The sequence below is a fragment of the Euprymna scolopes genome, chromosome 2, assembly GCF_053919585.1.
Source record: "Euprymna scolopes isolate OS-2025 chromosome 2, ASM5391958v1, whole genome shotgun sequence".
NCBI lineage: Eukaryota > Metazoa > Mollusca > Cephalopoda > Sepiida > Sepiolidae > Euprymna > Euprymna scolopes.
The window spans coordinates 4,908,543-4,921,250 of NC_136483.1; the positions used below are offsets into that span (position 1 = coordinate 4,908,543).

The 12,708-nt window shown below is 33.8% G+C and overlaps 1 protein-coding gene across 1 annotated transcript in view; it reads right to left on the reverse strand.

Moving 5' to 3' along the window:
- Window positions 1-12,708, reverse strand: part of LOC145241389 (CD109 antigen-like) — a 322,627-nt gene that overhangs the window by 252,872 nt on the left and 57,047 nt on the right. Inside the window, exon 5 of the mRNA XM_080104314.1 lies at window positions 8,571-8,757. Coding sequence (XP_079960440.1) covers window positions 8,571-8,757 — 187 coding nt within the window. The remainder of the gene's footprint in view (window positions 1-8,570; window positions 8,758-12,708) is intronic.

The following is a 12,708-nucleotide window of genomic DNA, read 5'->3' on the forward strand; positions in this document are numbered from 1 at the left end:
CCAACTTTCAAACATTCGTTGAGTATAAAGGTTGAGAATCGTCCTCACACACACACATTCTCACTAATATATATATATATATATATATATATATATATATATATATATATATATATATATATATATCGTATTTATAATATTCCGAATTTTATTATGTTTATATAATTGAGAATTCTGTAATCGTTCATCTACCAATAAATTTTAAGTCAGTATAAGGTGACTCAATTTGTAATCTTTAAAATGACCAGTTTTTGTAATCGAGCGTTCATACATTGTTTTCACAAAAACAAGACAACAAAGATTGAACTAATAGCAACAAGTAGGAAATATTTACTGTTCTTACAATTGTTTCGCGACCATTCGGACAATTTCAAACCTTATATCGTTTGAAAATATTCACAAGAACGGCCTCTCTCCAGACGTTGAGAAAATCCATTTCCCTTTTAAGGAAAACTATGCGATAAAAAATGTACCTACATTTCTTCCTTCAAAGGTTTTTTCCATTTTCTGTTTGTTAAGGGTTTTTTTTTATATCTACCTATTTTCGCATCTCTATTTTTAAATGTTTCACTCGATTGTTCATTTATCCTTACAACCAATTACCTATGTTCACTTAATTTAGGTTATTACTATTTTTCTCTAAGTTATTAATTTATATATAATATAGCGACATTTAGCCTTACAACCAATTCACTTAATTTAGGTTATAAATATAGCGACAGCCAAGAGAGAATTTACTGAAACCAATAAAAAACGCATCGAAGCACAAAAATTAGGAACTCGTGACTTCTGGAAAATCTACAACAGTGTAGTAAATAATGGGCAATCAACAATTCCCCCACTAACCAACAATCACGAGGTTGTTTGCTCAGCAACCGACAAAGCTAATATGCTTGCCAGCCGGTTTGCCTCAAACTCCACACTGGACCCTTCCAACCACCCCCTGCCTGACTTTCCTTTGCGGACAGACGCCACGCTAGACGATCTAAAAATCACCCCTGCTCAGGTACATGCTATCAATAAAAATCTTCAAAAGCATATGGACCTGATCTCATCCCAGCTGTGCTATTAAAAAAGTGCTCAACCGAAGTAGCTCCAGTTCTCTCCAAACTCTACAACAAATTCCTTAATGAATCATGCTTTCCAGGCTGTTGGAAAACCGCTTCTGCGGTACCAATATTCAAGAATTCTGGCGAAAGAACTGACCCATCAAATCATCGCCCCATTAGCCTCCTCCCACTTTTCGCCAAAATATTTGAGACCATAATTAACCATGCTCTAGTCCGGCACCTTACAGATACTAAACTTCTGACTGACAAACAATATGGATTTAGACAAGCCCGTTCCACAGCTGACATCCTCACTGTAATCTCTGAACGTATATACCATTCACTGGACAAAGCGGGGGAGGGCAGAGCGGTAGCTCTAGATATATTTAAGGCTTTTGACAGGGTATGGCACAAGGGTCTCCTCAAGAAAATTAAATCATACGGTATCACTGGTAGAATACTTAGCATAATTAAATCCTTCTTAGATAAGAGAAAAATCCAGGTTGTCCTCGACGGTCGAACATCTAAATAGTGTGATATAAATGCGGGAGTGCCTCAGGGGTCTATTCTTGGACCTCTATTGTTCCTGATATTTATTAATGACCTCCCCGACAAAACTGCCTCTGAGATGGGTATATATGCTGATGACACTACACTCTATAACAGGCATGACAGGAAAACAAATGAACACATATCTAAAGAAATGGCAAAACACTAGAGGATGACCTCCAATCTGTAGTGGAATGGGGACATAAATGGATGGTCACATTCAATGCTGCCAAGACTAAACTGGTTTCCTTCAATAACTACAAGAAACCTTCTCTGCCACCAATAGCAATGGCCAGTGACTCCCTGTCTGAGAGTACATCTTTCAAACTGCTTGGCCTAACGTTCACAGGAAACATGAGCTGGAACAATTATATTGAAAACATTGCCAGGGCCGCTGCAAAAAAGGTAGGCTCTCTCTACCGTGCTAGAAAACTACTGACACCTGAAAGTATCCTGTATCTCTATAAGGCCACCATTCGCCCATGTATGGAGTATTGTTGTCACATCTGGGCTGGTGCATCTACTACTAGTCTCTCGCTCCTAGACAAGGTTCAAAAAAGAGTCGCCAATCTGATAGGCCCTGAACTGGCATCTAAGCTTCAGCCTCTGTCCCATCGACGAAACGTTGCATCCCTCTGCTTGTTCTACAAGTATTTTAATGGTGAATGCTCTGATGAACTGCAGACACTTGTGCCCCCACGACGCAGACACCCTTGACAAACCCAACAGGCAGCTAGATCCCACCCCCACACAGTAGAGATCCCTAGATGTAAAAGATCTTTCTACTCCAGTAGTTTCTTCCCCAGAACCGCTAGACTCTGGAATTCCATTCCAGGATCCTGCTTCCCTAACTGTACTGACATGCAGAAGTTTAAGTGCAACGTGAACCGACATCTTGCTGCCCAAATCCCTACATAGTGCCCCAGTAGTTGCTGACCCTGATAGTAGCCCCCTACACCTGAGTGGCAATGTGCTTTGTTTGGGGTGAAAATGTAATAAAATATATATATATATATATATATATATATATATATATATATAAAGTAAAAATAAAAGAAATTTGATAAATAAGTAAAAAACAGCAGTATATATAAAAACAAAAAATAATTTTTTAAAAATAGCTAACTGAAGTAACATAAACCAATTTTAAAAAAACCTTTTGATTAAAGCTAACCCAACTATTAAAACCGTATTACACTAACAACAAACACAAATAAATTAATAACAATAACAATAAAGAATTAAATGGAAAAAATGTCCCATCTATTACCACTTATAATTCTATGGAAATAAATAAATTAAAAACTCCCAAGGAATGTCATCCCAGTGCCCCCTTCCCACCTATCTTCCTACTCCTGGCAACACTAACCTAAACACCCAGCAGCCGACTGAGAGCGCACCACCACGCACCCCACCTCCCCTCCTCTCTCACATCCCACCCCTACTTTATCCTTCAAGAGCTAACCGGACGCAGCCTACTTGCGACCTACGTGACCTAGATAAACGAAGACATCCCACATATCAGCAGAAAAAATATAAATAATAATAATAATAAAGATAACAATATAGAGAACATACAACATTTTTAAAAAGCTCACGCCTAAGCAACAAGTTATAAACTAAAAAATATATATAAATAAATAAAAATATAAACATGTTAATTACCTAATCAGACCATACATAAATCCTCCCCTCCTCACATTTGCTCCGACGTCCCATACATCTATCCAACTTCCTCTCCACCATCTAGCATGCTTTGAATCGATCTGTTACGTCCACCATTCGAAAAGGGAATTTTTTTTCCGAAATTAGTGATGAATATTTTCGCAGACATAACAAGTAAGACATTTTTACCTAATACAACGGAATAAATATATATTTATATATAGACATATATGTATATACTTGTTGATTTGTAAATCGCCACTTGTACTCGTCTTCTTTTACCAACAACGACTATATTTCATTCCTCGCATTGTGATAGCCTTCTAAATCTCTACTACATACTTATTAATTAAAAAAAAATTTTTTCTCAATTCCGGACCTGATATTTTACGTTCCTACGATATTGTTTCGATTCTGTGTTAGTTTCGTATTTAATGATTATATTGGCGATTTACAATTATATCGGCATACTTATTTATGTAATTTTAAAAAGCGTTTTTTTTATTTATTCCAGACATAACAAGTAAGACATTTTTACCTAATACAACGGAATAAATATATATTTATATATAGACACATATGCATATACTTGTTGATTTGTAAATCGCCACTTGTACTCGTCTTCTTTTACCAACAACGACTATATTGCATTCCTCGCATTGTGATATGATTAATGATTATATTGGCGATTTACAATTATATCGGCATACTTATTTATGTAATTTCAAAAAGCGTTTTATTTTTTTTTTTTAATTTATTCCAGAAGAAGAGAAGGGTTAGTGTTACTTTTTATTCAATGCTAGCCTTCTAAATCTCTACTACATACTTATTAATTAAAAAAAAATTTTTTTCTCAATTCCGGACCTGATATTTTACGTTCCTACCATATTGTTTCGATTCTGTGTTAGTTTCGTATTTAATGATTATATTGGCGATTTACAATTATATCGGCATACTTATTTATGTAATTTCAAAAAGCGTTTTTTTTAATTTATTCCAGAAGAAGAGAAGGGTTAGTGTTACTTTTTATTCAATGCTAGCCTTCTAAATCTCTACTACATACTTATTAATTAAAAAAAAATTTTTTTCTCAATTCCGGACCTGATATTTTACGTTCCTACGATATTGTTTCGATTCTGTGTTAGTTTCGTATTTAATGATTATATTGGCGATTTACAATTATATCGGCATACTTATTTATGTAATTTCAAAAAGCGTTTTTTTTAAATTTATTCCAGAAGAAGAGAAGGGTTAGTGTTACTTTTTATTCAATGCTAGCCTTCTAAATCTCTACTACATACTTATTAATTAAAAAAAAATTTTTTTTCTCAATTCCGGACCTGATATTTTACGTTCCTACGATATTGTTTCGATTCTGTGTTAGTTTCGTATTTAATGATTATATTGGCGATTTACAATTATATCGGCATACTTATTTATGTAATTTCAAAAAGCGTTTTTTTTAAATTTATTCCAGAAGAAGAGAAGGGTTAGTGTTACTTTTTATTCAATGCTAGCCTTCTAAATCTCTACTACATACTTATTAATTAAAAAAAAATTTTTTTTCTCAATTCCGGACCTGATATTTTACGTTCCTACGATATTGTTTCGATTCTGTGTTAGTTTCGTATTTAATGATTATATTGGCGATTTACAATTATATCGGCATACTTATTTATGTAATTTCAAAAAGCGTTTTTTTTAAATTTATTCCAGAAGAAGAGAAGGGTTAGTGTTACTTTTTATTCAATGCTAGCCTTCTAAATCTCTACTACATACTTATTAATTAAAAAAAATTTTTTTTCTCAATTCCGGACCTGATATTTTACGTTCCTACGATATTGTTTCGATTCTGTGTTAGTTTCGTATTTAATGATTATATTGGCGATTTACAATTATATCGGCATACTTATTTATGTAATTTCAAAAAGCGTTTTTTTTAAATTTATTCCAGAAGAAGAGAAGGGTTAGTGTTACTTTTTATTCAATGCTAGCCTTCTAAATCTCTACTACATACTTATTAATTAAAAAAAAATTTTTTTTCTCAATTCCGGACCTGATATTTTACGTTCCTACGATATTGTTTCGATTCTGTGTTAGTTTCGTATTTAATGATTATATTGGCGATTTACAATTATATCGGCATACTTATTTATGTAATTTCAAAAAGCGTTTTTTTTAAATTTATTCCAGAAGAAGAGAAGGGTTAGTGTTACTTTTTATTCAATGCTAGCCTTCTAAATCTCTACTACATACTTATTAATTAAAAAAAAATTTTTCTCAATTCCGGACCTGATATTTTACGTTCCTACGATATTGTTTCGATTCTGTGTTAGTTTCGTATTTAATGATTATATTGGCGATTTACAATTATATCGGCATACTTATTTATGTAATTTCAAAAAGCGTTTTTTTTTTTTATTTATTCCAGAAGAAGAGAAGGGTTAGTGTTACTTTTTATTCAATGCTCAGTTTGCATTTTTAAATTTTGGATTTAAAGTTCTTTTCTTTTTATTTTTTTCCTTCGTTCCAATCTATTTTGATTTACGGTTATTTATTAATTTTGCCATCGTAAGGAAGGTAACTCTATTTGTTAAAATTTTTGCCATTTCCGATGTTAATCAATTTCTATTATGGTGTTATGACTTATTTATTAGATAATCATCCCCGTTTAATTTCAGGCTAACATGTCCAAATTATAAGATGTTTATGTACATCTCTACTGGATTCTGATTTATTTCCAAAGTGTTTACCTAAGTGTGCTACAAGGCCTAATTTTATGAGGTTGCTGTTGGCTCTAATTGAGTAAAATAGATGTGATAAATGGATGAAATCCAGGAAGCAAATCTGAAGCTTGGCAGAAATTAGCAATATAAATTCAACATTAGAAACACAATAAGAGAAATAAAGATGGGGGACTAATAAATATTGGTTTTAGATCAATAAACTTGAAAACTCCTAGTTTATTAAATAATATTTTTGTTTTAAATTCAAAAACCAAGGTGGACCTTCACTTTCATTGAAGGAAAACTTAGTGGAGTTAAATAGAATATTTATAAATAGAATACTTATTAAAAAGATGTTTATATTTGGAAAGTATTTAAGAACTTAAATCCTGAATTGAAATTAGTGACATAAGGAAATAAATTAGAGCCAAACCTCAGAAAATTAGGCCTTGTTCCCACGTTCTCTTTTTCTTTCTTTTTTTTTCAACTTTTTTTGCACGTTAGGCAGTCGTAGTATGTTAACTTTGTTTCCTCTCTAGCTACAGGTTAGCGAAACAGACAATACGTTTCTTGTTTCCTATTTCTTATTTAATTTTAGAATTTATGAGTTTTCCGTCTATCGATTTGCTTTCGTCTTTTCTTTCATTTCACCAAGAGGTTTTTATCAGAATTTTTGCGAATTTTCAGGCTATAATCTTTGTTTTTATTCCTCCTCGCATTTCAAAGTGTTTTTTATGGTATTGTTTTTTATTGGTTTTTTTATTTTTGTCGTGGATTTTCGAGTTATTATCTTTACTTCTTCTGTTGAGGATTTGATTTGCTTCATGCCTCACTCGTCAACTTTTCTTTGTTCTCCACTCTCAACTCTGTTCTCAACTGACTAAAATCAGGCACGCAGCCTTTTTCATATCGTGGAGAGGGTTATGGCCGTACGACGCCCACCCCCCCTCGATGACCAATCAAATATCACCACACAATCCCAGCTATTAGGCGATTGGTCAAATGTAAATTCCGCATTTCTCACATATAATTTTTTCCATCTAATATATCTCTCAACAATACATGATCTATCTATCTATCTATCTATCTATCTATCTTTCTATCTATATCTTTCTTTCTCTCTTTCTCTCATAAATACGTGAAAACTTTAAACTTATATCATTTAGTATAAAGGGCTTAATTAATTGTAGACGTATGTTTAAACTGCGTTGATATTACTCGTGGACGTATGTGAGATGATAAATATGTTGGTTGCTTACATTCGCTGTCACTTTTGACATGTATGCTTTTAACGCTAAGATTGTGTTTTTTGTTTGTGTTGTTGTAATAACGTGTGCTGTCATTGTAATGTATAATTGTCCATAAATTAGTTGACACGCAGATCCTTTTTCTCTTTTTCTCTTAACTTTTTAAACTTCCCTTCCTATTAATTCTTACTTTCACTCTTTCTCTCTTTAACTATATTTCATCATTCTTTCTTTTCTCTTCTAACCCTTTTTTCTTTATTATTTGTTAGATCGAACTTTCACTTCCATGTTCAATATGAAATGTATTATATATATAGGCAAGAAGAGAATGCTGTGGACGACCCTGTCCTCCCTCCATCCTACACTGTAAACACTGGCCACAGCGATTTCGTCACAGACTGTCAAGTAAAATGGAAACATCAACTGTGAAGATTGGGACTCATGACAGAACCTGATACTGAGACATGAGTGAGAAACAATGACTATATATATATATATATATATATATATATATATATATATATATATATATATATATATATATATACTTGTTTATTGTTATATAAACATGCTTACATCCCGCTGCTACAAATAGCCACTTGTTTCAATCAAACAACAGATATCATTAGGCAGCGACTTGACTATTCAAATGTTCAATGAATTCATTGAACTTTTGAATAGTCAAGTCGCTGCCTAATGATATCTGTTGTTTGATTGAAACAAATGGCTGTTTGTAGCAGCGGGATGTAAACATGTTTATATAACAATAAACAAGTATATATATATATATATATATATATATATATATATATAGAGAGAGAGAGAGAGAGAGAGAGAGAGAGAGAGAGATTAGTGATGGAACAATTCCAATATTTTTTCCCGATTCCGATACGATTACCGATTCTGTACTAGATTCCCGATTCTGATACCATTATAGATTTTGATTCCGATTCTTTATAAATCTCTAAATATTTAACTAGAAAATAAATATTTTCTCTCGATTACCGTAAAAAACACATGTTAAATGTGCAGATATTTTCTCAAACATAAAAACACACTTGTTAGAGAGCGATCTATAGATTTTCATTTTACTATTTGTTTAAAATCAATGTTTTATTATTGCTATCAGCAGTCGAAGATTTTGTTTTAAACAAAATAAAATAAAAACGATAATTAAAGAAATCATTTTTGGCATCAGAAAATAGGCACCATTTTTTCCGGTTCTGATATCGATTCCGATGCCCCAAAATATTCTGATTTTTCCGATTCCCGATTCCAATTCTGATTAATCGTCCCATATATATGTGTATATAAAAATTATGAATAGAACTTACTGTTGTCACGTGGTCTGTAAAAAGGTTTGTCCCTCTGCACGTAAATGGCCGCTGGCGCTGACTTATATGACCTGTAAGCCTTATAAACTGTGACCGTTTTATTGAACAGAAGACTATCAGAGTATATGGCGTAGGCTTCCACTGTAATCTTGTAACTGTACTTTCTAGGGTTAAAGTGACTGGCGCTCTAAAAAAATAGAAAATAGATAGCAATTCTAAAGAGTGGATATTTCTACTTTTAATCGATAGTAAACAAAAATAACAAATAAAGATAAATAATAAAAGAAAATAGAAAATAATAATTGTATTCCTCTTGGAGACGAAGATTTGTTGAATTGTGCGTATTATTTGTATTCATCGGACTACTGCTTTCATCTTGAGTGTTATTTTCACAACGTTTTGGTCGATGTAACCTCCAGCCTTCTTTAGGTGTACTTTGTTGGACTCGGAAATGTTTCTGTCGAACTCGGGAATTTGGATGGAATTTCGAACGGAGCCCTTTAGTCACTTCACGAGGAAGTATGCTCCAGTCAAGACTGGGTAGAGATACTAAATAATCCATCAAAACATAATACAAATAACCAATCCTTATCTCAAAAATTAAGAAACGTCGTTGAATTATGTCAAAAAAGAAACTAAATCATGTTATATTTTGGGGAAAGTTGAGAATTTACCATTTTTTACGTCATTCTAATTCTGTAATTGCTTCATTATTAATCTTGCAATAAATGCTTTATTTGATAGGAACTGTTAGTAATGTCAGTTTAATCATGTTGGTTCATGTTAGTAATTAGTATTTGACCACTTTGGAGAATGTTACAAGTTACAAGTGTCAATTTAACAATGTTGGGGAATGTTTCCTTTTTGTCAGGTTGGAAAATGTTGACAATGTAAATTCGGTCATTGTCAAGGAATGTTTACAATGTCAATTTTTTTTCATGTTAACAATGTTAGGGAATGTTAACAATTTAGTCATGTTGGCGCCTTAAAATGAATTTGGCCATGTTAGAGCATGTTAACTGTAAATTTTGCAGTGTTGTTGAATGTTAGCAATGTCAATTTGGTCATATTGACGAATGTTAACAATGTCAGTATAGTCATGTTTGGGAATATGTGTAATGTTAATTTGGCCTTGTTGGGAATGTTAACAATCTAAATTTGGTCTTGTTGAGGGATTTTATTAATTACCATTTGGTTATGATGACGAATGTTAGCAATATCAATTTGGACATGCTGAGGAATGTTGACACTGTCAATATTGCAATATTGTCGTATGTTAGCAATGTAAATTTTGTCATATTGACAAATGTTAACCATGTTCATTTGCCTATGTTGGAGAATGTTAACAATGTAAATTTGGCCATGTTAGAGGATATATATATATATATATATATATATATATATATATATATATATATATATATATATATATATATATATATATATACAAATTTTGTTGAAATTCCAAGACTTACATTTTTTCTTTTATATAACTCTTGTTTATTTCATCTTGGATCTCTTCGTTACAGCCGTTTCGTTAATGGGATGACAATTCTATGATTTTATTCAAAAATAAACATTTATATTATAATATAATGTCAATTACCAGTGTCAATTTAGTCATGTTAGGGAATGTTTTTAAGTTCAATTTGACCATGTTGAGGAATGCTAGCAATATCAATTTGGCAATGTTGTGGAATGTTAACAATGTCAATTCATCGATGTTAATGAATGCTATCAATTTTCAATTTTGCTTTTTGGAATGTCAAAATTGATACGTTGAAAAATGCTATTTGGTCAATTTGGGGAATAGTAAAAATTATGCTCGTAATTTTATTTTCGTAAGTTTGAAAATGTTAACAATATAAATTCAGTAATTTTGATTGATGTTAACAATGTTTAACTTGTTCTGTTTTGGGAATGTTATTATTGTCATTTTTGCTATATGCTGGAATGTTAGTAATGATTATTTGGTCATGGTGCAGAATGTTAGCAATAACAATTTAGTCATGCTGAGAAATGTCAATTAGGTCAAGTTTACTAGTTGCGACTCTAAATCATGACAAGTTTCAAGAAAAAATACACGATAAACCTGAATCTCCAACTTCCAACGCAGATCCCCACTACCATGTCTCCTTCTCCAACATCAGGGGTCTACGTTCTAACCGTTGAAACCCAATTAAAGGAGATTAAACCTGACTTTTATTTTTAAGCGAAACTGGCATTGGACAAGCTATTTCCTTAGAGTTCGTAATTAAAGGATACTCTAACTTAACTTCTAAATCTGACCCCAAAATCGCCATGGGCATGGAATATGTGCCTATATTAAAGATTGCTTTTCTATGTGGTAGGGACATCTCCGGAGAAGATCCTAACTTACCCTATTTGTGCTTCCGGGTTGCACTAGCTCACAGTACTGCATTTATATTTACTCTCTATCGCCCCCACAACAGCGGAATTACTATCATTAAAAGCATATCTGAGAAAATTGACCAAGTCCTATCTGCTTATCCTTCAGCTAACATTCACGTATGTGGAGACTTCAATGTTCACAACATGGAATGGCTGACCCACTCAAACAAGACCGATGATGAGGGGAGGTTCTGTCATGATTTCTCCATTGCTAATGACCTCACTCAGATTGTTCACAAACCCACCCATGTGCCCGACAATGACGGCTAGTATGCGAGTCTACTAGACCGTTTTCTCACAACTTGCCTGTTCTGTCTCCTCTTGGATCTTCTGACCACTCTGCTGTATAAATTAAGATAAAAATGAAATATGATAAGTCCCCAGACGTACCTTTCCATCGTACAGTATATCGATACACTATGGCTGACTGGGATAGCTCCCGTACATTTATATCGGATCTACCTCTGTGTTCCATGTTTAAAAAGGATGTGTCTTCTATAGTATCAGACCTGACGGAATGGTTAATTGTAGGTATAGACCGTTTTATACCCTCGAAAAAGTTCCAGCAAAAACCTAACAGCCAGCCATGGTTCTCTCCAGAATGTGCTGCTGCCATTGCGCACAGAAATCACTTTTTCCACTGCTTCCAACGTAATAGATGTATGGAAACTAAAGCCGCTTTCAGGACTGCCAGCAACCATTGTAAGAAAGTAAGAAAGAACGCTAGAAAGTTGTATGCTCAGTCCGTCAAGTCCAAAGTAGCTGAGCAGCGGCTTAGTTCCCACCAGTTTTGGCAAATAGCAAACAGAATCCTAAACAGAAGCGTGTGCTCTATCCCAACTATCATCAATGGACCGGAGGTAATCTCATCAGCATCAGACAAAGCCAAACTCTTTGCCAAGAACTTTGCAGCTAATTCTACTCTTTGCGACCAAAGCCGCCAACCCCCAATATTTCCTCCTATATCAAAAAACACGCTATGTGATATACATATATCTGTACATGATGCTGCCAAGCTAATCAAAATCCTTGATTCCAGTAAAGCAACCGGCCCTGACGGTATTCCAACTATAGTACTCAAAAAACTTCAACCAGAACTAGCGCCCATACTTACAAAACTGTTTAAACGTTGTCTTAAGGAGAATTGCTTCCCATCACCCTGGAAAATCTCATCAGTATGCCCTGTATTTAAGAATTCAGGTGATCGCTCATCCCCCTCTCAGTACAGGCCAATAAGTCTCCTGTGCGTCATGAGTAAGTTGCTGGAATCTGTGTTAAATAGAGAAGTAATCAACTATCTCAGCAAAAATAACCTTCTTAGTGACACACAATATGGTTTCTATTCTGCAAGATCTACAGCAGATGTGCTTACAGTTATATCTCATAGGATTAGTGAATCTCTCGACAGAGGCTACCTTTCTAGGGCAATTGAACAATTAGAACTGCCCGCCTGTGGAACTCTGTTCCGTCTGCCTACTTCCCCCCGGACTACAACTTGGATGTCTTCAAGTCCAATGTTAACAAATTCCTAATGACCCGCCCCCTTAATTAAACACTCCATCAAATCTCCACACTAACGTAATGTACTTGCAATAACCCTTATCCCTGAGTGGCTTCCGGGCCTTGATAAGTGGTGATCACTGTGTAAAAAAAAAAATATCTAAGGCCTTTGATAGAGTATGGCATGAAGGTTTACTTCACAAGATCTCCAGCTACGGTATAGCTG